The sequence below is a fragment of the Phocoena phocoena genome, chromosome 5 (genome assembly GCF_963924675.1).
Source record: "Phocoena phocoena chromosome 5, mPhoPho1.1, whole genome shotgun sequence".
In the NCBI taxonomy this organism is placed as follows: Eukaryota; Metazoa; Chordata; class Mammalia; order Artiodactyla; family Phocoenidae; genus Phocoena; species Phocoena phocoena.
In genome coordinates, this window is record NC_089223.1 from 5728559 (window position 1) to 5751961 (window position 23403).

The window sequence follows — 23403 nt, forward strand, 5'->3', positions numbered from 1 at the left end:
CTTTAGCAGGGGAGAAGGGCTTTACTAATTAGTGTTCTAGGAAGATAAGCTGTCACTTCCAATGAAAAAGAACTAGCAGTGAGAACCTCAAGGCCATCCTAATCATGAAAGATCATGAGACTGAATTAAGACAGTGACAGTAGGTTTGAAGAGAATATTCTAGAAACATGACCTTTTTGAGAATTAGGTATGTTAGCTAATGCCTCTTTCTTTTTCTTCTGTAATCCTGCATTTTTTCTGAGAATAAAGATTATATTTACTAACCCCTTACGTAATTCTCCCTTATATATAATATAGATGGAATATGTGTTTTGATTTTCTTTTCCACTTCTCACTGGCTGGAGTGTAGACCTGCTTTTAAGCCATTTTGAACTCTGGATAGATACGAGGAACAAGGTGGAAGGAGTTTGGATCTCAGGGCTTTGTGGAACAGAACCTCCAGCTCCTTTTTACATGAGAGAGCTAAACTTTATCTGGGTTAAGCCACTACTTTTTGGCTTTGTATTATAGGGAGCCAAACAAAATTCCTAAGTAATATAGGTCAGATATAAGATACAGAATTATGTAGGAATAAAAAGTTACTGAAATACTAGACAACTAGTTTAGAGGACCTAGTTAACTGGCATAAGGCTTGAATGGGATGTGCTAATTTCGAGATGGCTTATATTATTTCCTCTGTTCCTGATCTCCTGTGAGCCCAAGTTTGATTTGCTTTACTCACTGCCCAGTGTTCCACGTGCAGCTTCTGTAGTCGGGCTTGCATTAACATCTTGTGTTCCTTCTGCCCTCTTGCAACTTTCTTAACTTTGATGCAAATTTCCAACCGTTAGTCTTCTCACTATCTGCATTCTTTGTATCTGCTTTGAAGCTGGAACAGTTGAAGAGCTGGTTCATTGACTCTGTGCCTTTCTTTCCAATCTTACATTAATGGAGAATAGTTCTGAATACAGTTGACCCTTGAACAATGCAAGGTTAGGGGCACTGATCCTCCATACACTCAAAAATCTGCATATAATTTATAGTCGGCCCTCCATATATGCAGTTCCTCCATAATCGTGGATCATTGTAGCACTGTAGTATTTACTGTGGGGAAAAAAATCAATCTGTGTTTAACTGGACCCATGCATTTCAAACCGATGTTCAAGGGTCAACTGTATGTATATCATTTCTGTTAGGAGCATGGAAACAAAGACTTTGAGTCTGGCGTTTCTCCTGATTCGTAGTGTAGTATTTCTGACTCAGAGTATTTCTGTTACATTACTGTTTTAAATTTTTATTTCTAAAGAAAATTTTTTGAGAGAAGTCATTTATGTATCTGACTGTGTGTGCCATATGTTTCTCTACATTTTAGCCTAAAGCACCAAAGGGAAAAAGTGTAGGACAAGAAAAAAAAGTCATCCATCCATACAGTAGAAAAGCGGCTCAAATTACGAGAGAGGCCCACAAACAAGAAAAAAAGGAAAAGTAAGTGTCTTCATTGTTTGTATTATGCATTGGTGAAAAGCCCTTTTATATATTTATTCCTAATCAGTATTCCCTTTCTCTTCCTTTAATAAATGTTTAAGTATGTTCTGTGCACTAAGGTAAAACAGTGAATGAGGATTCAGCTCTTAAAGCTTACCTAAAACAGATATATAAATATAAATGGGTTGTGATGTGGGCAGTGAAGAAAAATTTTAAAGGATTATGGGATACAGAGTGAGGGAGAGGTTCTGTTTTACGTAAGACAGTTGTGGAAGGCTTCTCTGAAGACCTTACATTTGAGCAGAGAGCTGAAAGGTGTGAGGCAGTGAGCCATGCAGACATATATTAGGCAAGTAGGTTAAAGTGCCCATTAGATGTGGAAGACAAGAGATAGAATGGGCAGTTGAGTGTCCTGGGTCTGGGGCTCAGAGGATAGGTTAGGGATGTAGACACAGATTTGGGAACCATCAGTGTCTAGCTGGAACTCGAAGTCATTAGACTGGATAAGATCACCTACCAATTAAATGAAGATAAGAGAGAGAGAGGAGCGTCAAGGATTGAGTCCAGAGGCCCCTACCATTCAGAAGTTGGAGAAATGGGGAGGTTCTGACAAGCAAGCCTGAGAAAGAGGGAAAAAAAGATAGTGTTTCAAAGAGAAAACACTGATCAACCTGTGTCATTTGTTGGATTAACGCTGAGAATTGATTTAGTAATTTGATTTAGTAAAATGGAGAGCACTGTATATATATATATATATTTTCTTGCATTGTTTTCTTAGTTGTTGCTCTGGAAATTTCAATTCACATCTTAAAACTGAAAACAACCTAGTTCAGGTTAATGTCAAGTTAATTTCAATAGTATAGAAAAAACTTGCTCCACTATAGCTCCATGACCCCTTTCTTTGTACTATTATTGTCATATAAGTTACATCTTTATATACCATAAGCTTATAATTTCATAATTATCATTTTTATGCAGTTATCATAAGTTAGGACAAGAAAAGTGTTACAAACAAAAATACATTTATACTGTCTTTTCTATTTATTTACCTATGTAATACCTTTTTTCATTGGTGCTCCTTATTTTTTCACGTGGATTCAAATTACTATTTACTGTCCTTTCATTTTGGCCAGAAGGACTCCCTTTAGTGTTTCTCATAAGGCAGGTCTGAAAATGACAAGATTCTCTCATTTTTGTTTATCCGAGGACGTCTTCAGTTTTTCTTTCATTTCTGTAGACTGTGCTTCATGCTGCAGTTCCACTGTGTATAGAATTCTTGGTTCATAGTCTTCCTATTCAACACTTGGAAGTCACCCCTTGGCCTTTGGCCTCCAGGGTTCTGATTAGGAGTCAGCTGTTAGTCTTATTGAGGATCCCTTGTATGTGATGAGTCACTTTTCTCCTGATCTTTCAAGATATCCTCCTTGACTGTCAGTAGTTTGACAATGATAAGCCTAGGTGTGGATCTCTGAGTTCATCCACCATGAAGTTTGTTAAGCTTCTGAGGCATGTAGGTTAATGTTTTTCATCGAATTGGGAAGTTTGGGGCCATTATTTTTTCAAATATCCTTTTGGTCCTCTTTCTCCTCTCCTGTGACTCCCATTATGCATATGTTGTATGTTTCTGAAAGTGTGTCCCCTTTCTGTTGCTCAGATCGGATAATTTCAACTGACTTGTTCTGATATTTGCTTGTCTTTGTCCATAGGTCCAACCCTCTGGACTGCCTCAGGAACAGTTTCTATTGTATGCTATTTTTAACCCCTGAGTATGGGCCCTACTTTCCTGTTTGTTCGTGGGTCTCCTAATTTTTTGTACTTTTTTGTTCAAAACTGGACATTTTAAGCAGTTTGACAATCTTGTTAATCAGACATGCCCTGCCCCCAACCTCAGTCAGGTTTGCTGTTGTTGCTGTTTGCTTTGTGACTTTCCTGGACTAATTTTGTAAAGCCTTTTTGTTGTGTGTGGCCTTTGCAGTTTCTGTTGAGTTAGTGGTCAGCTCATGTTTGGACAGGGATTTCTTTAATTGCCTTTAACTAATGAGTCAGCCTTTATTGAGGGGCTATGTTAGTCTGTTGGATATGCTTTCAGTGCTCCAGTAGGCAGTTTATAGACTTCATTTCTCATTTGCACAGAGCCTCAGGGTTACCCAGAGGTGAGAGAGTAGGACCTTCTCAGATCCTCCTTTGGTACAAACACAGTCCTGAATGTACATATATCATTCTAGATTCCCAGGAGTATGTTGGAGCTAGCTTTTCAAAGCTCTCTATGGGCCTTCCATTCCTTAATTTTTCCTTTTAAATTTTTTTGGTCAGCCTTTTGTTAGCCCCCAACTGGTAATATCACTCAGGCAGCTGCTGTGTTAGAGAGCTGCTGCTGATTGTTTCTGAGAAATAACCTGGGGATAGGGCTGCTTCCACAGAGTTAGCTCTGAGTTAGATGAAATAAAGTAATTCTGAGAACGGAGCTGTTCAGTCTGCTGCTGGTTGGGTCAGATGGTGACAACTCTCAAGATGAAGCTTTTGGGGAATTCCAAACCCAATCTGTTCTAGTGGCTGCTAGGAGGATGGCTTTTAACAACTACCGTAAGTTGCTAGTCTATTGGTTTTCAAGTCTACTGCAGAGCTGGGAAGAGGGGGATGGGATTAAAACATCACAGAGATTACTCTTCTTACTGAGATTGGGTCATTTTTCTTGAGTAAATAAATGGACCTTGGATTGTTGTAAGACTGGTTAATTTTTATACTTCTGAAAAGGTTGATTTTGACAAGTTTTATCAGTGTTCTCTTGCTTTTATGGAGGAGTAGATTTTTTTAAGTTCTTATTCTGCCATTCTGAAAATTGGCCTATATTCTTTTTTTTTTTTTTTGGCCTATATTCTTGATGTGAAGAATTGATAGGAAAATTTTCTTCTTAGGAAAATTAAATATGTGTGTGCTGCCCCTTCTTTTCTCCCCTTCCTATCCCTTAGCCACCCTTCTCTGATCAGCATCCCACACTGTAATTTGCCTATTTTCCCTCCATCTGTGGGCTCTGAGAGTCCCCAGGAACTGCTATGGGATCAAATTTTAAAATTCCTTAAAATGAAGTTACAAAATCAAAATAGAAATCATCATTTAGATTATTTTAGAATAGCCTTAGCACTTTTTTTGGGGGGGGGTGGGGTTTGGAATATAAAGAGTACATCTTCATCTTATTTTTATTTATTTATTTATTGGAGTAAAATTGCTTTACAGTGTTGTGTTAGTTTCTGCTGTACAATGAAGTGAATCAACTATATGTATACATGTATCCCCTCCCTCTTGGACCTCCCTCCTCCCCTTCCACCAACATCTAGGTCATCACATAGCACCGAGCTGAGCTCCCTGTGCTATACAGCAGGTTCCACTAGCTATCTGTTTTACAGATGGTAGTGTATTTATGTCAAACCTAATCTCCCAGTTCGTCCCACCCTCCCCTTCCCCCACTGTGTCCACATGTCCATTCTCTACGTCTCTGTCTCTATTCTTGCCCTACAGATAGGTTCACCTGTACCATTTTTCTAGAATCCACACATATGCGTTAATGTATGGTATTTGTTTTTCTTTCTGGTTTACTTCACTCTCTATGACAGACTCTGGGTCCATCCACATCTCTACAAATGACCCAATTTCATTCCTATTTATGGCTGAGTGATATTCCATTGTATATATGTACCACATCTTCTTTATCCATTCATGTATCATTGGACATTTAGGTTGTTTCCATGTCCTGGCTATTGTAATTAGTGCTGCAGTGAACATTGGGGTACATGTGTCCTTTTGAATTACGGTTTTCTCAGGGTATATTCCCAGTAGTGGGATTGCCTGGTCATATGGTAGTTGTATTTTTAGTTTTTAAGGAACCTTCATACTATTCTCCATAATGGCTACATCAATTTACATTCCCACCAACAGTGCAAAAGGGTTCCCTTTTCTCCATACCCTCTCCAGCATTTATTGCTTACAGAATTTTTGATGATGGCCATTCTGACCGGTGTGAGGTGATAACCTCATTGTAGTTTTGATTTGCATTTCTCTAAATTAATTAGTGATGTTGAGCATCTTTTCATATGCCTCTTGGCTGTCTGTATGTCTTCTTTGGTGAAATGTCTATTTAGGTCTTCCACCCATGTTTTAATTGGTTTTTTTTTTTTTTTGATATTGAGCTCCATGAACTGTTTGTATATTGTGGAGATTAATCCTTTGTTCGTTGCTTCATTTGCAAATATTTTTTCCCAGCCTTAGCATTTTAATGAATGCTACATACATTCGCATACTAGCTGATAGAAACCAGCACTTTCATTGTTATATATTGATTCCTTGGCCAAGGCCAGTAGGGCTTAGCTGCTTTATAGTGATTTGGCTAGAAGTTTTCTTGAAAAGAATAGTCAAGTGCTGGGCTTCCCTGGTGGCGCAGCGGTTGAGAGTCCGCCTGCTGATGCAGGGGACGTGGGTGTGTGCCCTGGTCCAGGAGGATCCCACATGCTGTGGAGCGGCTGGGCCCGTGAGCCATGGCCGCTGAGCCTGTGCGTCCGGAGCCTGTGCTCCGCAGCGGGAGAGGCCACAACAGTGAGAGGCCCGCGTACTGCAAAAAAAACACAAAAAACAAGACAAAAAAAAGAATAGTCAAGTGCTATGATAGTATACTCGAATTTTCTTTCTTTTTTGTAAGGGAGGGTCTTTTTTTGTAATTAAGGGTTATTAGAATAATATTGTTTTAAAACAGTAGATTTCAAACATCAGTTATCTATGTATCACTTTCATGAATTTTTTGTTTTTTTTAACATGTTTATTGGAGTATAATTGCTTTACATTGTTGTGTTAGTTTCTGCTGTATAATAAAGTGAATCAGCTTTACGTATACTTATATCCCCCTGTGCCCTCCCTCTTGTGTCTTCCTCCCACCCTCCCTATACCACCCCTCTAGGTGGTCACAAAGCACTGAGCTGATCTCCCTGTGCTATGTGGCTGCTTCCCACTAGCTATCTGTTTTACATTTGGTAGTGTGTATATGTCAATGCTTCTCTCTCACTTCGTCCCAGCTTACCTTTCCCCCTCCCCGTGTCCTTAAGTCCCTTCTCTATGTCTGCGTCTTTATTCCTGTCCTGCCCCTAGGTTCTTCAGAACCATTTTTTTTTACATTCCATATATATGTGTTAGCATATTGTATTTGTTTTTCTCTATCTCACTTGCTTCACTCTGTATGACAGATTCTGCGTCCATCCACCTCACTACAAATAACTCGGCTTCATTTCTTTTTATGGCTGAGTAATATTCCATTGTATAGATGTGCCACATCTTCTTTATCCATTCATCTGTCGATGGACACTTAGGTTGCTTCCATGTCCTGGCTATTGTAAAGAGAGCTGCAATGAACATTGTGGTACATGACTCTTTTTGAATTATGGTTTTCTCAAGGTATATGCCCAGTAGTGGGATTGCTGGGTCGTATGGTAGTTCTATTTTTAGTTATTTAAGGAACCTCCGTACTCTTCTCCATAGTGGCTGTATCCATTTACATTCCTACCAACAGTGCAAGAGGATTCCCTTATCTCCACACCCTCTCCAGCATTTATTGTTTGTAGATTTTTTGATGATGGTCATTCTGACCAGTGTGAGGTGATACCTCCTTGTAGTTTTCATTTGCATTTCTCTAATGATTAGTGATGTTGAGCATCCTTTCATGTGTTTGTTGACAATCTATATATCTTCTTTGGAGAAATGTCTATTTAGGTCTTCAGCCCATTTTTGGATGGGGTTGTTTGTTTTTTTGTTATTGAGCTGCATGAGCTGCTTGTAAATTTTGGAGATTAATCCTTTGTCAGTTACTTCCTTTGCAAATATTTTCTCCCATTCGGAGGGTTGTCTTCTCGTCTTGTTTAAGGTTTCTTTTGCTGTGCAAAAGCTTTTAAATTTCATTAGGTCCCTTTTGTTTTTATTTCCATTTCTCTAGGAGGTGGGTCAAAAAGGATCTTGCTGTAATTTATGTCATAGAGTATTCTGCCTATGTTTTCCTCTAAGAGGTTTATAGTGTGTGGCCTTACATTTAGGTCTTTAGTCCATTTTGAGTTTATTTTTTTATATGGTGTTAGGGAGTGTTCTATTTTCATTCTTTCACATGTAGCTGTCCAGTTTTCCCAGCACCACTTATTAGAGAGGCTGTCTTTTCTCCATTTTATATTCTTGCCTCCTTTATCAAAGATAAGGTGACCATATGTGCATGGGTTTATCTCTGGGCTTTCTCTCCTGTTCTATTGATCTGTATTTCTGTTTTTGTGCCAGTACCATACTGTCTTGATTACTGTAGCTTTGTAGTATAGTCTGAAGTCAGGGAGGCTGATTCCTCCAACTGCGTTTTTCTTTCTCAAGATTGCTTTGGCTATTTGGGGTCCTTTGTGTTTCTATACAAATTGTGAAATTTTTTGTTCTAGTTCTGTGAAAAATGCCAGTGGTAGTTTGATAGGTATTGCATTGAATCTGCAGATTACTTTGGGTAGTATAGTCATTTTCATAATGTTGATTTTTCCTGTCCAAACATGGTATATCTCTCCATATCGTTGTATCATCTTTAATTTCTTTCATCAGTGTTTTATATTTTTCTGCATATAGGTCTTTTGTCTCCTTAGGTAGGTTTATTCCTAGGTATTTTATTATTTTTCTTGCAGTGGTAAATGGGAGTGTTTTCTTAATTTCTCTTTCAGATTTTTCATCATTAGTGTATAGGAATGCAAGAGATTTGTGTGCGTTAATTTTGTATCTTGCTACTTGACCAAATTCACTGATTAGTTCTAGTAGTTTTCTGGCAGCATCTTTAGGATTCTCTATGTATAGTATCACGTCATCTGCCAACGGTGACAGTTTTACTTCTTTTCCGATTTTTGGATTTCTTTTATTTCCTCTCTGATTGCTGTGGCTAAAACTTCCAAAACTATGTTGAATAATAGTGGTGAGAGTGGGCAACCTTGTCTTGTTCCTGATCTTAGTGGAAATGGTTTCATTTTTCACCATTGAGAACTATGTTGGCTCTGGGTTTATCATATATGGGCTTTATTATGTTGAGGTAAGTTCCCTCTGTGCCTACTTTCTGCAGGGTTTTTATCATAAACGGGTGTTGAATTTTGTCAAAAGGTTTTTCTGCATCTATTGAGATTATCATATGTTTTTTTTTCCTTCACTTTGTTAATATAGTGTATCACATTGATTGATTTGTGTATACTGAAGAATCCTTGAATTTCTAGGATAAACCCCACTTGATCATGGTGTTTGATTCTTTTAATGTGCTGTTGGATTCTGTTTGCTAGTATTTTGTTGAGGATTTTTGCATCTGTGTTTATCAGTGATATTGGCCTGTAGTTTTCTTTTTTTGTGGCATCTTTGTCTGGTTTTGGTATCAGGGTGATGGTGGCCTTGTAGAATGAGTTTGGCAGTGTTCCTCCTTTGGCTATATTTTGGAAGAGTTAGAGAAGGATAGGTGTTAGCTCCTCTCTAAACGTTTGATAGAATTCACCTGTGAAGCCATCGGGTCCTGGGCTTTTGTTTGTTGGAAGAATTTTAATCACAGTTTCAATTTCAGTGCTTGTGATTGGTCTGTTTATATTTTCTATTTCTTCCTGGTTCAGCCTCAGAAGGTTGTGCTTTTTTAAGAGTTTGTCCATTTCTTCCAGGTTGTCCATTTTATTGGCATATAGTTGCTTGTAGTAATCTCTCATGATCCTTTGTATTTCTGCAGTGTCAGTTGTTACTTCTTTTTCATTTCTAATTCTGTTGATTTGAGTTTTCTCCCTTTTTATCTTGATGAGTCTGGCTGATGGTTTGTCAATTTTATTTGTTTCCACAAAGAACCAGCCTTTAGTTTTATTGATCTTTGTGGTCGTTTCCTTCACTTCTTTTCCTTTATTTCTGGTCTGATCTTTATGATTTCTTTCCTTCTGCTAACTTTGGGGTTTTTTGGTTCTTTCTCTAATTGCTTTAGGTGTAAGCTGAGGTTGTTTATTTGAGATTTTTCTTGTTTCTTGAGGTAGGATTGTATTGCTGTAAACTTCCCTCTTAGAACTGCTTTGCTACATCCCATAGGTTTTGGGTCCTTGTGTTTTTTCATTGTCATTTGTTTCTAGGTATTTTGTTTGTTTGTTTGTTTTGTGGTACGCGGGCCTCTCACTGTTGTGGCCTCTCCTGTTGGCGGAGCACAGGCTCCAGAGGCGCAGGCTCAGCGGCCATGTCTCACGGGCCCAGCCGCTCTGCGGCATGTGAGATCTTCCCGGACTGGGGCACAAACCCGTGTCCCCTGCATTGACAGGCAGACGCTCAACCAGTGCGCCACCTGGGAAGCCTAAATGTTTACAATTGTTACATTTTCTTCTTGGAATGATTCCTTGATCATTATGTAGTGTCCTTCTTTGTCTCTTGTAATTGTCTTTGTTTTAAAGTCTATTTTGTTTGATATGAGAATTGCTACTCCAGCTTTCTTTTGATTTCCATTTGCATGGAATATGTTTTACCATCCCCTCATTTTCAGTCTGTATGTGTCCCTAGATCTGAAGTGGGTCTCTTGTAGACAGCATATATATGGGTCTTGTTTTTGTATCCATTCAGCCAGTCTGTGTCTTTTGGTTGGAGTATTTAATCTGTTTACATTCAAGGTAATTATCGATATGTATGTTCCTAGTACCATTTTCTTAATTGTTTTGGGTTTGTTATTGTAGGTCTTTTCCTTCTTTTTTTTTTCTGCCTAGACAAGTTTCTTTAACATTTGTTGTAAAGCTGGTTTGGTGGTGCTGCATTCTCTTAGCTTTTGCTTGTCAGTAAAGGTTTTAATTTCTCCATCGCATCTGAATGAGATCCCTGCTAGGTAGAGTAATCTTGGTTGTAGGTTTTTCCCTTTCATCACTTTAAATATTTCCTGCCACTCCCTTCTCGCTTGCAGAGTTTCTGCTGAAAGATCAGCTGTTCTCCTTATAGGGATTGCCTTGTATGTTATTTGTTGTTTTTCCCGTGCTGCTTTTAATATTTTTTCTTTGTATTTTTGATAGTTTGATTAGTGTTTTGGCGTTTTTCTCCCTGGATTTATCCTGTATGGGACTCCCTATGCTTCCTGGACTTGATTGCCTGTTTCCTTTCCCATATTAGGGACGTTTTCAACTATAATCTCTTCAGATATTTTCTTATTCCCTTTCTTTTTCTCTTCTTCTTCTGGGACCCCTATAATTCAAATGTTGGTGCATTTAATGTTGTCCCAGAGGTCTCTGAGACTGTCTTCAATTCTTTTCATTCTTTTTTCTTTATTCTGCTCTGCGGTTGTTAGTTTTACTATTTTATCTTCCAGGTCAGTTATCTGTTCTTTTGCCTCAGTTATTCTGCTGTTGATTCCTTCTAGAGAATTTTTAATTTCATTTATTGTGTTGTTCATCATTGTTTGTTTTCTCCTTAGTTCTAGGTCCTTGTTAAACGTTTGTTGTATTTTGTCTGTTCTGTTTCCACAATTTTGGATCATCTTTACTATCATTACTCTGAATTGTTTTTCAGGTAGACTTCCTATTTCCTCTTGTTTGGTCTGGTGGGTTTTCACCTTGCTCCTTCATCTGCTGTGTGTTTTTCTGTCTTCTCATTTTGCTTAACTTACTCTGTTTAGGGTCTCCTTTTTGCAGCCTGCATGTTCGTAGTTCCCATTGTTTTTGGTGTCTGCCCCCAGTGGCCAAGGTTGGTTCAGTTGGTTGTGTAGGCTTCCTTGTGGAGGGGACTGGTGCCTGTGTTCTGGTGGATGAGGCTGTATCTTGTCTTCCTGGTGGGCAGAACCCTGTCTGGTGGTGTGTTTTGGGGTGTCTGTGACCTTACTATGATTTTAGGCAGCCTCTCTGCTAATGGGTGGGGTTGTGTTCCTGTCTTGCTAGTTGTTTGGCATAGGGTGCCCAGCACTGGAGCTTGCTGGTCATTGAGTGGAGCTAGATCTTAGCATTGAGACATAGATCTCTGGGAGAGCTCTTGCCAGTTGATATTATGTGGTGCTGGGAGGTCTCTCGTGGACCAGTGTCCTGAGCTTGGCTCTCCCATCTCCGAGGCTCAGGCCTGTCAGCTGGCTGGAGCACCAAGATCCTGTGAGCTACACAGCTTAGAGAAAGGGAGAGAAAAAAAGAAAGAAAGGAAAAAAATAAGTAAAATAAAGTTATTAAAATAAAAAAATAATATTAAAATAATAAAATTAATAAAATAATAAAAAGTAGAGCATCGAAACCAATAAACAAATCCACCAGCGATAACAAGTGCTAAAAACGAAACTAAGATAACATAAAAATCAGAAACTGATCAGTCACTTACAGCAAACCCCAGGTCTACAGTTGCTCCCAAAGTCCACCTCCTCAATTTTGGGCTGATTCGTTTTCTATTCAGGTATTCCACAGATGCAAGGTACATCAAGTTGTTGGTGGAAATTTAATCTGCTGCTCCTGGGGCTGCTGGGAGAAATTTCCCTTTCTCTTTGTTGTTTGCACAGCTCCTGGGGTTCAGCTTTGGGTTTGGCCCCGCCTCTGCGTTTAAGCCGCCCTCTGGCGTCTGTTCTTCGCTCAGACAGGAGGGGTTTAAAGGAGTGGCTGATTCGGGGGTTCTGGCTCACTCAGGCCTGGGAGAGGGAGGGGCAAGGAATGTGGGGTGAGCCTGTGGCAGCAGAGGCCAGGATGATGTTGCAACAGCCTGAGCTGTGCTGTGCGTTCCCCCCGGGGACGTTGTCCCTGGATCCCGGGACCCTGGCCATGGTAGGCTACACAGGCTCCCTGGAGGGGAGGTGTGGATAGTGACCTGTGCTCGCACACAGGCTTCTTGTCTGCGGCAGCAGTCTTAGCGTCTTATGACCATTTCTGGTGTCCACACTGCTAGCCGTGGCTGATGCCCATCTCTGGAGGTCATTTAGGCGGTGCTCTCAATCCCCTCTCCTCATGCACCCTGAAACAATGGTCTATTGCCTCTTTGGCAGGTCCAGACTTTTTCCCAGACTCCCTCCCGGCTAGCCGTGGCACACTAACCCCTTCAGGCTGTGTTCACGCAGCCAACCTCAGTCCTCTCCCTGGGATCTGACCTCTGAAGCCTGAGCCTCAGCTCCCAGCCCCCGCCCGCCCCGGCGGGTGAGCAGACAAGCCTCTCGGGCTGGTGAGCGCCAGTCGGCACCGATCCTCTGTGGGAATCTCTCACTTTGCCCTCTGCACCCCTGTTGCTGTGCTCTCCTCCACGGCTCCAAAGCTCCCCCCGGCCGCCACCCGTAGTCTCTGCCCGCGAACGGGCTCCTAGTGTGTGGAAACTTTTCCTCCTTCACAGCTCCCTCCCACTGGTGCAGGTCCCGTCCCTATTCTTTTGTCTCTGTGTTTTCTTTTGCCCTACCCAGGTACGTGGGGAGTTTCTTGCCTTTTGGGAGGTCTGAGGTCTTCTGCCAGCGTTCAGTAGGTGTTCTGTAGGAGTTGTTCCACATGCAGATGTATTTTTGATGTATCTGTGGGGAGGAAGGTGATCTCCGCGTCTTAATCCTCTGCCATCTTAAAGGTCCTCTCTTTTCTGTATCTTTTTGACATGGTATACTGCTTACATGATTTTGCTATCACCTATATCAGTATTTCACAAACTTTGGTATACATGAGATGCACCTGTAAGGTGTATTAAAATAGATTTTGGGCCTCATTCCTAGAGGTTTCCATTCAGAAAGTCTGGGACAGGGCCAAGATGTTGCATTTCTGACAAGTTTCCAGTAATATTGATGCTGTTGCTGCTGGTTCAGGCATTGATGTATAGTATTCTTTAATTATATTCTTTAAAAATAATTTTCCGTCAAATATTGTTTTTAAAGGAGACATTTTATCTCTGTTAAAACCAAGTAGATACTATCGTCTTCCCTGAGTGGTTTGAGCTTGAGGCATGTTTGCTTATTTTTGGGGGAAAGATTTGGCAAAGGTTGGAAGACTTGTAAAATGAACTGACATTAAACTAAGTTTTCTCCTTAATGTAATCGGAAAGGGTGCAAAGAAAATGACGGGAAAAGTAACTTGCTTACCATTTGATTAAAGATTATTTAATTCTGTGTATATGAACTACCTAAAATTACCTTGCATAGTACCAGTGGTATTATATACATGCAGTATTTTCGGAAATAACGCTTTAGAATATGATTAAGTACTTCAGTTCACTGTAAATACTTGTGATGTTTATATGTTGTTAGTTATATTCAGGATCTTATGCACTGAGTTAATGTTGATTTACAGTCAGCATTACAGAAAAATTACGTAAGGGTAAAGCAGGACAACATGCTAATCTCATATATAAAACTTGTCCTAAAGAAGTTCTGTTGTTGGCCAAGGTTCTATTTTAATAGTACAGAGTTGAACAATATTTAATTTTTTGTGTTTGGGTGATGTTTTAAACAGGCTGAGCTTTCTCTTTTTTCTTAATTTATTTTAAAGAAGTCATCAGTGTAACAGTCATGGCCCCAGAAGCAAACAAATGCACAGTTTTAATAGTGTCTAACATTTTATGAAACAGGCTTACACTAGTCATGACTAGCAGCATCAGTGACCGTGAGTCCTGTTCAGTTAAGTGGGAGCGTGGTCACAAATAGCATCTTGAAATGCAGCTCATCTCCCTGCCTTAGAGCAGTACTTCCAGCAAGACAGAAATGGAGAATTGCATATTTTCAAAAGATGGCTGGTGACAAGATACTCAGACTGTAGTGGCAGCTGTAAGCAAGATGATAGAAGAGGTACCAACAGGACTTGCCTTGAACGTCAGGTGCCTGTGATGTCTTAGAAAGAAATAGCAGTTAGCAGGTACTGCTTTACTCAGCAGCTTGAAACAAAAACAGTTCTTCTGTCAGGAATCCCAGAGCCACTTAACTGGGTGCTTTGGGCTCAGGGTCTCTCGCAAGGTTACAGTCAAGGTGTTGGCTGGGGCCGCATCATCGCAGGGCTTGATAGGGAGAGGTTTTGCTTCCAGGCTATTTACATGGTGGTCGACAGACCTGTTGTGGCAGCTGTTGGCTGGAGAATCAGTTCCCTACCACGTGAGCTACTCACCACGTGAGCTACTCACCACATGAGCTACTCACCACGTGAGCTACTCACCACGTGAGCTACTCACCACGTGAGCTGCTCACCACGTGGCAGCATGTGTCCTCTAGAGCAAAGGCTCTGAGATAGAGCGAGAGGGGGTGACAGTTCCAGCAAGATGCCTGCAGGGTCCTTCATGACAGCCACCACCGACGGCCTTCAGTGCTGGTGAAGAAGGCGAAGGAAATGGTGGGGCATTGGTGTCACATGGTCTGGATCGGAAGGAGCCCCGAGCCGGGGAGGTGACGCGCCCTTCACCCAGCCCGCGTCCCCAGGGCCGACCCCCAGCTCAGGCTCTGGGGCCTGCTGCCAGTCCTCCGCCTTCCCCACCCCGTGGGCCCCCCTGGGCTGGGATCCCCTTTACCCCTCCCTACAGCTCTCTTCAAGAAGGGCCCTTTGTCCTTCTCCACCCCGTGCCCCGTTCCCACCGTGCTTTGAAGACTGTGCTGGTGAGAAGAGGCCCGGGTGGGAGGCGGTCAGCAGGGTCTTCCAAGCTCCTGTACCCCCTACCGCCCGACACACACAGCTTCCCAGTGAGCAGCTGTGGGGGAAAGAGGTGGGGCCGGCCCAGTTCTTACTCCAGCATCAGCTCCACCTACTGCAGAAGCAGGGGTTAGCCTTGCCCAGCCTTTAGGGACTTTGGAGGGGAAAAGAGCTTTCAAGAGAGGAGGGTGATTTTAGAGAGGGATGACAGTGAGCCCTGGGAGAGTGGGAGGGAAGAGGAGGGGCGGCCGCCTGTCTCCCTCCCCTACCTCCCCCAGCCCCGAATGGAGGGCGGAGCAGTTAGAAGGGAGGGAGTCCGTTGCTGCTCAGCCTCAGAATAAAGGCGCCGTTTACTGGCTTAGTTTAAAAAAGAAAAGAGAAGACAACGTTTGCAACGTCATTTCTAAGTGACATCCATCACTGTTGCACTATTTTATTTGTTAGAAAAGAGTCATTAGGTCCAGCCGCACTCAGGGAGGAGAGGGGCGTGAGTATCAAACCAGCAAGGATTGGCAGTGGGGACCATCTTGGATATGACCACGTCCTGGTAGTGCCTGCCTGCCGAAGGTACTTGGTGTTACAAGGAGGAAGGGTAGCCAGGCAGCCGGGGGGTCTGGTCTCTGTTCTTTAACAGAGAATCCAGGGTTCTTTGTGCTACTTCCTAAGATTTATTTTTAGGGAGTGAGAGAGGTGGGGGAGGATATTGTTAGGGCGTAGAGCTGCGGGATTCGTCAGGTAGACTCGTAGAGGTGGAGTCTGATTACCTGAAGATACTGCACGCGTGGTAGCAGCACAGAGTAGAGCCAAACGCTCTTCATTTTGAGCATATGAATGCTCTGGTTTAGGACTGTATGAAATACTGCTTCTGTTCGTATTCATAGAAACTAGTGTGGTTTCAAGTGGTGCACAGTTTATAGGCAGCAAAGAGTTATTCTGTATCATGCTTTTAGCTTTATTTTATGACTTCTCAGCGTAGTGACATCTTGTTGCTGTGTACTACTCTCATATTTTGTCCCATTGGGTATGTGGCAAAGAACTCTAGATAGCAAATGAAGGTTATTTAATATGGAAAATCAACGGAGAGAAGCTAAGCGTAATGGGTAAGAATCTAGGAAACAGCTGTTTTTGAGAATCAGTCTCAGATTTCTCTTCTTTTCTTCATCCCAGCTCCACCCCACTGTAGTTCAGGCCCCCAGTGCGTTCATTCAGAACTGTAGCAAACTTGACTTCTAACTCGACTCTTCCCTGCGGTATAAATAAGATAGGACAAAGCAGACATATTTGAAGTGTACAGCGTCTGGGTTTTGGCAATATGTGGTATAACCACTGTGATCAGTGTACGTATAGTGCGTTTTCATCCTCCCCAAAGCTCTTCCCGGTCAAGTCTCAGCTCTCCGCCCCTAGCCTTGGCACCTGTTGATTTGCTCTTTATTTTGGTAGATGAGATTTGTCTTCCGTAGTGTTTCATGTAAATGGAATCATACTGTATGTAATTTTTGTGCCAGATTTTTTCAATTATACTGTTTGTGAAATTTGTTGTCTTTCTCTTTTATTACTGAGTAGTGTACCATTGTATGGATATATGCAGTTTTTTAATCCATTTACCTGTTGGTGGTTATTCGGATTGTTTATAGTTTTTGGCTCTTTTCAGGGTCTGCAAACTAAGTGGCCATCCACCTGTTTTTGTAAAAAAAAGTTTGTTTTATTGGAAAGCAGCTATGCCCAATCCTTTCACGTTGTTTGCAGCTGCTTTGAGGCTACAGTGGCAGAGATGAGTAGTTATGACAGACCAACCACATGGCCCTCAAAGCCTAGTTTGTTACTAGCTGACATTTAAGCAAAGAGTATCAACCCTGCTGTTACATTTTGATAAAGCTGCCATGAACATTAGTGTATAGGTGTTTCTGTGGACATAAAACATTTTTCTTTCAGTTCTTAGAACTGGAATTGCTGGGTCATACAGAAGATATATGTTTAAGTAAATAAGAAGTTGAGTTTTTAAGAAATTGTTTAAAAGAATGAAGTCATGTGGTGGGGATAATGTTTAAGTATATAAAAAATTATCTGCAGTGATGGTACCATTTTATTTTTTTCCCAGTGATGTGTAAGAGTTACATTCACTCCATTTCCTCTCAAACATGTATTTTCAGTTTTAAGACAGATTTTAGCCAATCTAGTAAGTGTACAGTAGTATCTCAGTGTGGTTTTAATTTGTATTTCTTTATGACTAATGATATATTTTTATGTGCTTTTTGTTCACTTTTATGTCTTTGATGAAAAGTCTGTTAAAATCTTTTTCCTTTTGGTTTTGAATTTTGTCTGTAGTTAGGTAGTAAGAACTATTTGTATATTCTTAATGCAGGTATGTTATTGTTTTGTGAATATTTTCTCCATTCTGTGGCTAAAAAGTTTTTATTAAAAAGGCTTCATTTTAGTTCTCCAGTTTTCTACTTGTTTTAAGTGGGAGGGTAAATCTGGTCTGCTTTGTTAGGGCAGGGACAGTGGATTTATTTTTCTTCATTGCTGTATCCCTAGTGGCTAGCATAAAATGTTGCAAAAGCTAGCATCCAAAGGTCTTTTCTGAATGAATTAGAATTAAGAATAACAATAATAGGAGGCATATATCACCTAGACCAGTTTTTTGAGAGTAAATGAGTTCTTTTTCTTTGTTACAATTCTTATCAAATTGATGAAAAGTAAACATTTTTTTGTTCTTGTTGAAGTTTAAAAGGTGATAGTGATGTATTTTGGTCTTGGTGGCAGCACTCAGTCTTCTAGAAGGTCCTCATTATTTTGTGCACAAGTATTCTGCATATTACAAAATATAATCAAGCTTTCTTTTGTGTTCTCAAAACCAATTTGTTTTATAGGTATCATTTAGTCATTGCAGAGCAGGAAAAAATTTTTTTAACATCTTTATTGGGGTATAATTGCTTTACAATGGTGTGTTAGTTTCTGCTTTATAACAAAGTGAATCAGTTATACATATACATATGTTCCCATATCTCTTCCCTCTTGCATCTTCCTCCCTCCCATCCTCCCTATCCCACCCCTCCAGGCGGTCACAAAGCACCGAGCTGATATCCCTGTGCTATGCGGCTGCTTCCCACTAGCTATCTACTTTACATTTGGTAGTGTACATATGTCCATGTCTCTCTCTCGCTTTGTTACAGCTCACCCTTCCCCCTCCCCATATCCTCAAGTCCGTTCTGCAGTAGGTCTGTGTCTTTATTCCTGTGTTACCCCTAGGTTCTTCATGACATTTTTGTTTCTTAAATTCCATATATATGTGTTAGCATACGGTATTTGTCTTTCTCTTTCTGACTTACTTCACTCTGTGTGACAGACTCTAGGTCTATCCACCTCATTACAAATAGCTCAATTTCATTTCTTTTTATGGCTGAGTAATATTCCATTGTATATATGTGCCACATCTTCTTTATCCATTCATCCGATGATGGGCACTTAGGTTGTTTCCATCTCCGGGCTATTGTAAATAGAGCTGCAATGAACATTTTGGTACATGACTCTTTTTGAATTATGGTTTTCTCAGGGTATATGCCCAGTAGTGGGATTGCTGGGTCATAGGTAGTTCTATTTGTAGTTTTTTAAGGAACCTCCATACTGCTCTCCATAGTGGCTGTACCAATTCACATTCCCACCAGCAGTGCAGGAGTGTTACCTTTTCTCCACACCCTCTCCAGCATTTATTGTTTCTAGATTTTTTGATGGCCATTCTGACTGGTATGAGATGATATCTCATTGTAGTTTTGATTTGCATTTCTCTAATGATTAATGATGTTGAGCATTCTTTCATGTGTTTGTTGGCATTCTGTATATCTTCTTTGGAGAAATGTCTATTTAGGTCTTCTGCCCATTTTTGGATGGGGTTGTTTGTTTTTTTGTTATTGAGCTGCATGAGCTGCTTGTAAATTTTGGAAATTAATCCTTTGTCAGTTGCTTCATTTGCAAATATTTTCTCCCATTCTGAGGGTTGTCTTTTGGTCTTGTTTATGGTTTCCTTTGCTGTGCAAAAGCTTTGAAGTTTCATTAGGTCCCATTTGTTTATTTTTGTTTTTATTTCCATTTCTCTAGGAGGTGGGTCAAAAAGGATCTTGCTGTGATTTATGTCATAGAGTGTTCTGCCTATGTTTTCCTCTAAGAGTTTGATAGTTTCTGGCCTTACATTTAGGTCTTTAATCCATTTTGACCTTATTTTTGTGTATGGTGTTAGGGAGTGATCTAATCTCATACTTTTACATGTACTTGTCCAGTTTTCCCAGCAGTACTTATTAAAGAGGCTGTGCTTTCTCCACTGTACATTCCTGCCTCCTTTATCAAAGATAAGGTGACCATACGTGTGTGGGTTTATCTCTGGGCTTTCTATCCTGTTCCATTGATCTACCTTTCTGTTTTTGTGCCAGTACCATACTGTCTTGATTACTGTAGCCTTGTAGTATAGTCTGAAGTCAGGGAGCCTGATTCCTCCAGCTCCGTTTTTCATTCTCAAGGTTGCTTTGGCTATTCGGGGTCTTTTGTGTTTCCATACAAATTGTGAAATTTTTTGTTCTAGTTCTGTGAAAAATGCCAGTGGTAGTTTGATAGGGACTGCATTGAATCTGTAGATTGCTTTGGGTAGTAGAGTCGTTTTCACAATGTTGATTCTTCCAATCCAAGAACATGGTATATCTCTCCATCTATTTGTATCATCTTTAATTTCTTTCATCAGTGTCTTATAATTTTCTGCATACAGGTCTTTTGCCTCCTTAGGTAGGTTTATTCCTAGATATTTTATTCTTTTTGTTGCAAAGGTAAATGGGAGTATTTTCTTGATTTCAGTTTCAGATTTTTCATCATTAGTGTATAGGAATGCCAGAGATTTCTGGGCATTAATTTTGTATCCTGCAACTTTACCGAATTCATTGATTAGCTCTAGTAGTTTTCTGGTAGCATCTTTAGGATTCTCTATGTATAGTATCATGTCATCTGCAAACAGTGACAGCTTTACTTCTTCTTTTCCGATTTGGATTCCTTTTATTTCCTTTTCTTCTCTGATTGCTGTGGCTAAAACTTCCAAAACTATATTGAATAAGAGTGGTGAGAGTGGGCAACCGTGTCTTGTTCCTGATCTTAGTGGAAATGCTTTCAGTTTTTCACCATTGAGGATGATGTTGGCTGTGGGTTTGTCATATATGGCCTTTAATATGTTGAGGAAAGTTCCCTCTGTGCCTACTTTCTGCAGGGTTTTTATCATAAATGGGTGTTGAATTTTGTCAAAAGCTTTCTCTGCATCTATTGAGATGATCATATGGTTTTTCTCCTTCAATTTGTTAATATGGTGGATCACATTGATTGATTTGCGTATATTGAAGAATCCTTGCATTCCTGGGATAAACCCCCCTTGATCATGGTATATAATCCTTTTAATGTGCTGTTGGATTCTGTTTGCTAGCATTTTGTTGAGGATTTTTGCATCTATGTTCGTCAGTGATATTGGCCTGTAGTTTTCTTTCTTTGTGACATCCTTGTCTGGTTTTGGTATCAAGGTGATGGTGGCCTCATAGAATGAATTTGGGAGTGTTCCTCCCTCTGCTATATTTTGGAAGAGTTTGAGAAGGATAGGTGTTAGCTCTTCTCCAAATGTTTGATAGAATTTGCCTGTGAAGCCATCGGGTCCTGGGCTTTTGTTTGTTGGAAGATTTTTAATCACAGATTCAATTTCAGTGATTGTGATTGGTCTGTTCATATTTTCTATTTCTTCCTGATTCAGTCTTGGCAGGTTGTGCATTTCTAAGAATTTTGTTCCAGTGATTTAAAAGAGAAGCACGGTATTCAGTGTTTCTTCATTAAAAAAAATTAATTTTGGGACTTCCCTGGTGGCGCAGTGGTTAAGACTCCGTGCTCCCAATGCAGGGGGCCTGGGTTTGGTCCCTGGTCAGGGAACTAGATCCCACATGCATGCTGCAACTAAGAGTTCGCATGCCACCACTAAGGAGCACACGTGCCGCAGCTAAGGAGCCCGCCTGCTCCAGCTAAGACCCGGTGCAACCAAATAAATAAACAAAATAATTTTTTAAAATTAATTTCATATGCATAAAAGAATGATCTTTGAATTAAAGTTCTTTGGGTAGTTTTTGTTGCTTTTGACAGATTTTTAAAACTTGCTTTGGAAGTTTTCTGACACATACACACTTTTTCTCCCAAGACTGAAGAATGAAAAGGCGTTGCGTCTCAAACTTATTGGTAAGTGGATATACTTATTTGAAGTTCTTCTCTATACCTATTTTCTTTTGACTTTCTTAGTAAAATACTATTTTTATCTAAGTGAATTTTCTTTACCAGACTTGATCAAAACAAAATAAAATCAATCAATAAACTCTGAGAACAGTGTTAATAATATCTAGCTCAGTTTTCTAGAAACTGTTTAGTACCTACCTACCTGTTTTTATCCATCCCCCCATTCCTGTCTCTCTCTCTCTTTCTCTTTCAAGTTTAATTCTAGCTCCCTGACCATTAGAATTATGAAGGATTTTGAAAACAACAATTCATATTTAATGATGTGAATATATACATCCTCAGTCTGTATCTCAGTGTCACAGTCTTTTTGTGTGTGTGACAAGTCTGAGATTTCAGAAGAGTGGCTATTAGGCTTTATAACCAAAATGAAAGGTATTTGAACCATTAACTCTAATGCTTTATCAGGCAATAGAATAGTATTTCTAAACGGTTTGTCAGTAATCCTGGGTAGGGCCATTTCTTGATTTGTAATATTGAGAAATCTAATTGAAAGTGACACCCCGATGGTCAGATTTACTCATAAGGATGAGGTCTGTCAGCTCCGTGATCATAAATGTCACTCATTCTGTACAGTATCGGGCAGATCTTGTATGCTTAAGATATTTACTAACTTTGAGGCCCTGAACAGGTTACTTAACCTGTCTCTTCTAAATGGAGATAATAATAATAATAATAATAATCCTCATAGGATTGTAAAGGTCTTGACACAGTGCCTGCTGCTTATTAAATGTTCAGCAGATGTCATCTTCTTCATTAATTTGATCAGACTCTCATTTTTGTTATTTCGGATAAGTTCTATCCTTTGCTTTATAAATACCTAGAACTTCGTGTTCTGTTAAGAGTGTTCTTTCCTTTTTTAAATTTTTTGTATCCTTACTGGATAAGAAATATATACAGAAAAGCGTCCCTCCTACCCTTGTCTCTTGCCCAAATTAAAATGTGACAATTTAATTTCTGACAGACTGATTTAGTTAGCTTTGAGCCCACACAAAACTTTATATTTAACTTTGAAATAAATTTTGATACTGTTTTGAACACATTGATGTTGAAAATTATAATGACTACCTCTGCTTGAATGATGACTTGTAGTGTTAAACTGTCTTGGTACTTGTTGTTATAGGTGAAAAACTGCAGTGGTTTCAAAATCATCTTGATCCCAAAAAAGTAGGATATTCAAAGAGAGATGCTTGTGAATTAATTGAAAGGTAAACACTGGGCATGTTATGAGCAAAGGGTCAGTAGCAGGAATTCCCCAGCTTGATTCTTCAACATTCAGAGTTCTATTCGGGATTTATAGATGAGCAAATGAGCTTTGTTATCAAGACTTTGGATTCTTATACTAGCTTAGCCATTTTAGTAGCTTTGTAACCTTTCTGGGCCTCAGAGTGGTAGTTAACCCAGTTTCTTGGCTTCCTGGAGGAATGTCATCTAAACTGACATCTAAAGATAGGGGTTAGCAGATTGAGGTGAGGTAGTTGGAGCCTCTAGGCAGAGAGAACAAGATCTGAAAGGCCCGGGGTGAGAGCAACGTATTTAGTGATCTGCCAGACATTTAATAAGACTGAAATAATAGGTTCAAGGAGGGAATTGTGACAGGTAGGATAAACAACCAGCTTTTGAAAGATTTCAGATATCAGTGTAAGAGTTTGGACTTTAACCAAGGACCGTGAGAGACATAGTTACAGCAAGCACCTGAGATGGTCACATTTTTAAACTTCAGAAAGGTCACAGTTGGAGGAATGAGGAGAATGGATGAGGGGGCAGGCTTTGGCTGGGAGACTGCTGAGAGGCTGATGAAGCAGTCCAGGCAAGAGGTGATGGTGGGAGCAGTGTGGTGAAGAGAAATGAAAGAGTGCAGACCTTTGAAGGAAGCAGAAGTCCCCATCTTTAATGAAGACTTAGATGTGGCGTAAAAGGGAGAGAGGCGAGGAGTCGGGGGGGGGGGGGGGGGGCACTCGCATTCCTTACTTGGGCAGCTGGATGAATGGTTGTCCCAGGGGATGGAGCGGGTCGGGAGGGGGCGCCTAGGGGCAGCGCGGAGGCAAGGCCAGGGGTGGCGTGTTAA

At 40.4% G+C, this 23403-nt stretch overlaps 1 protein-coding gene across 1 annotated transcript in view; it reads left to right on the forward strand.

Moving 5' to 3' along the window:
- Positions 1-23403, forward strand: part of TMA16 (translation machinery associated 16 homolog) — a 35885-nt gene that overhangs the window by 6346 nt on the left and 6136 nt on the right. Inside the window, exons 3-5 of the mRNA XM_065878114.1 lie at positions 1352-1464; positions 21247-21284; positions 22459-22543. Coding sequence (XP_065734186.1) covers positions 1352-1464; positions 21247-21284; positions 22459-22543 — 236 coding nt within the window. The remainder of the gene's footprint in view (positions 1-1351; positions 1465-21246; positions 21285-22458; positions 22544-23403) is intronic.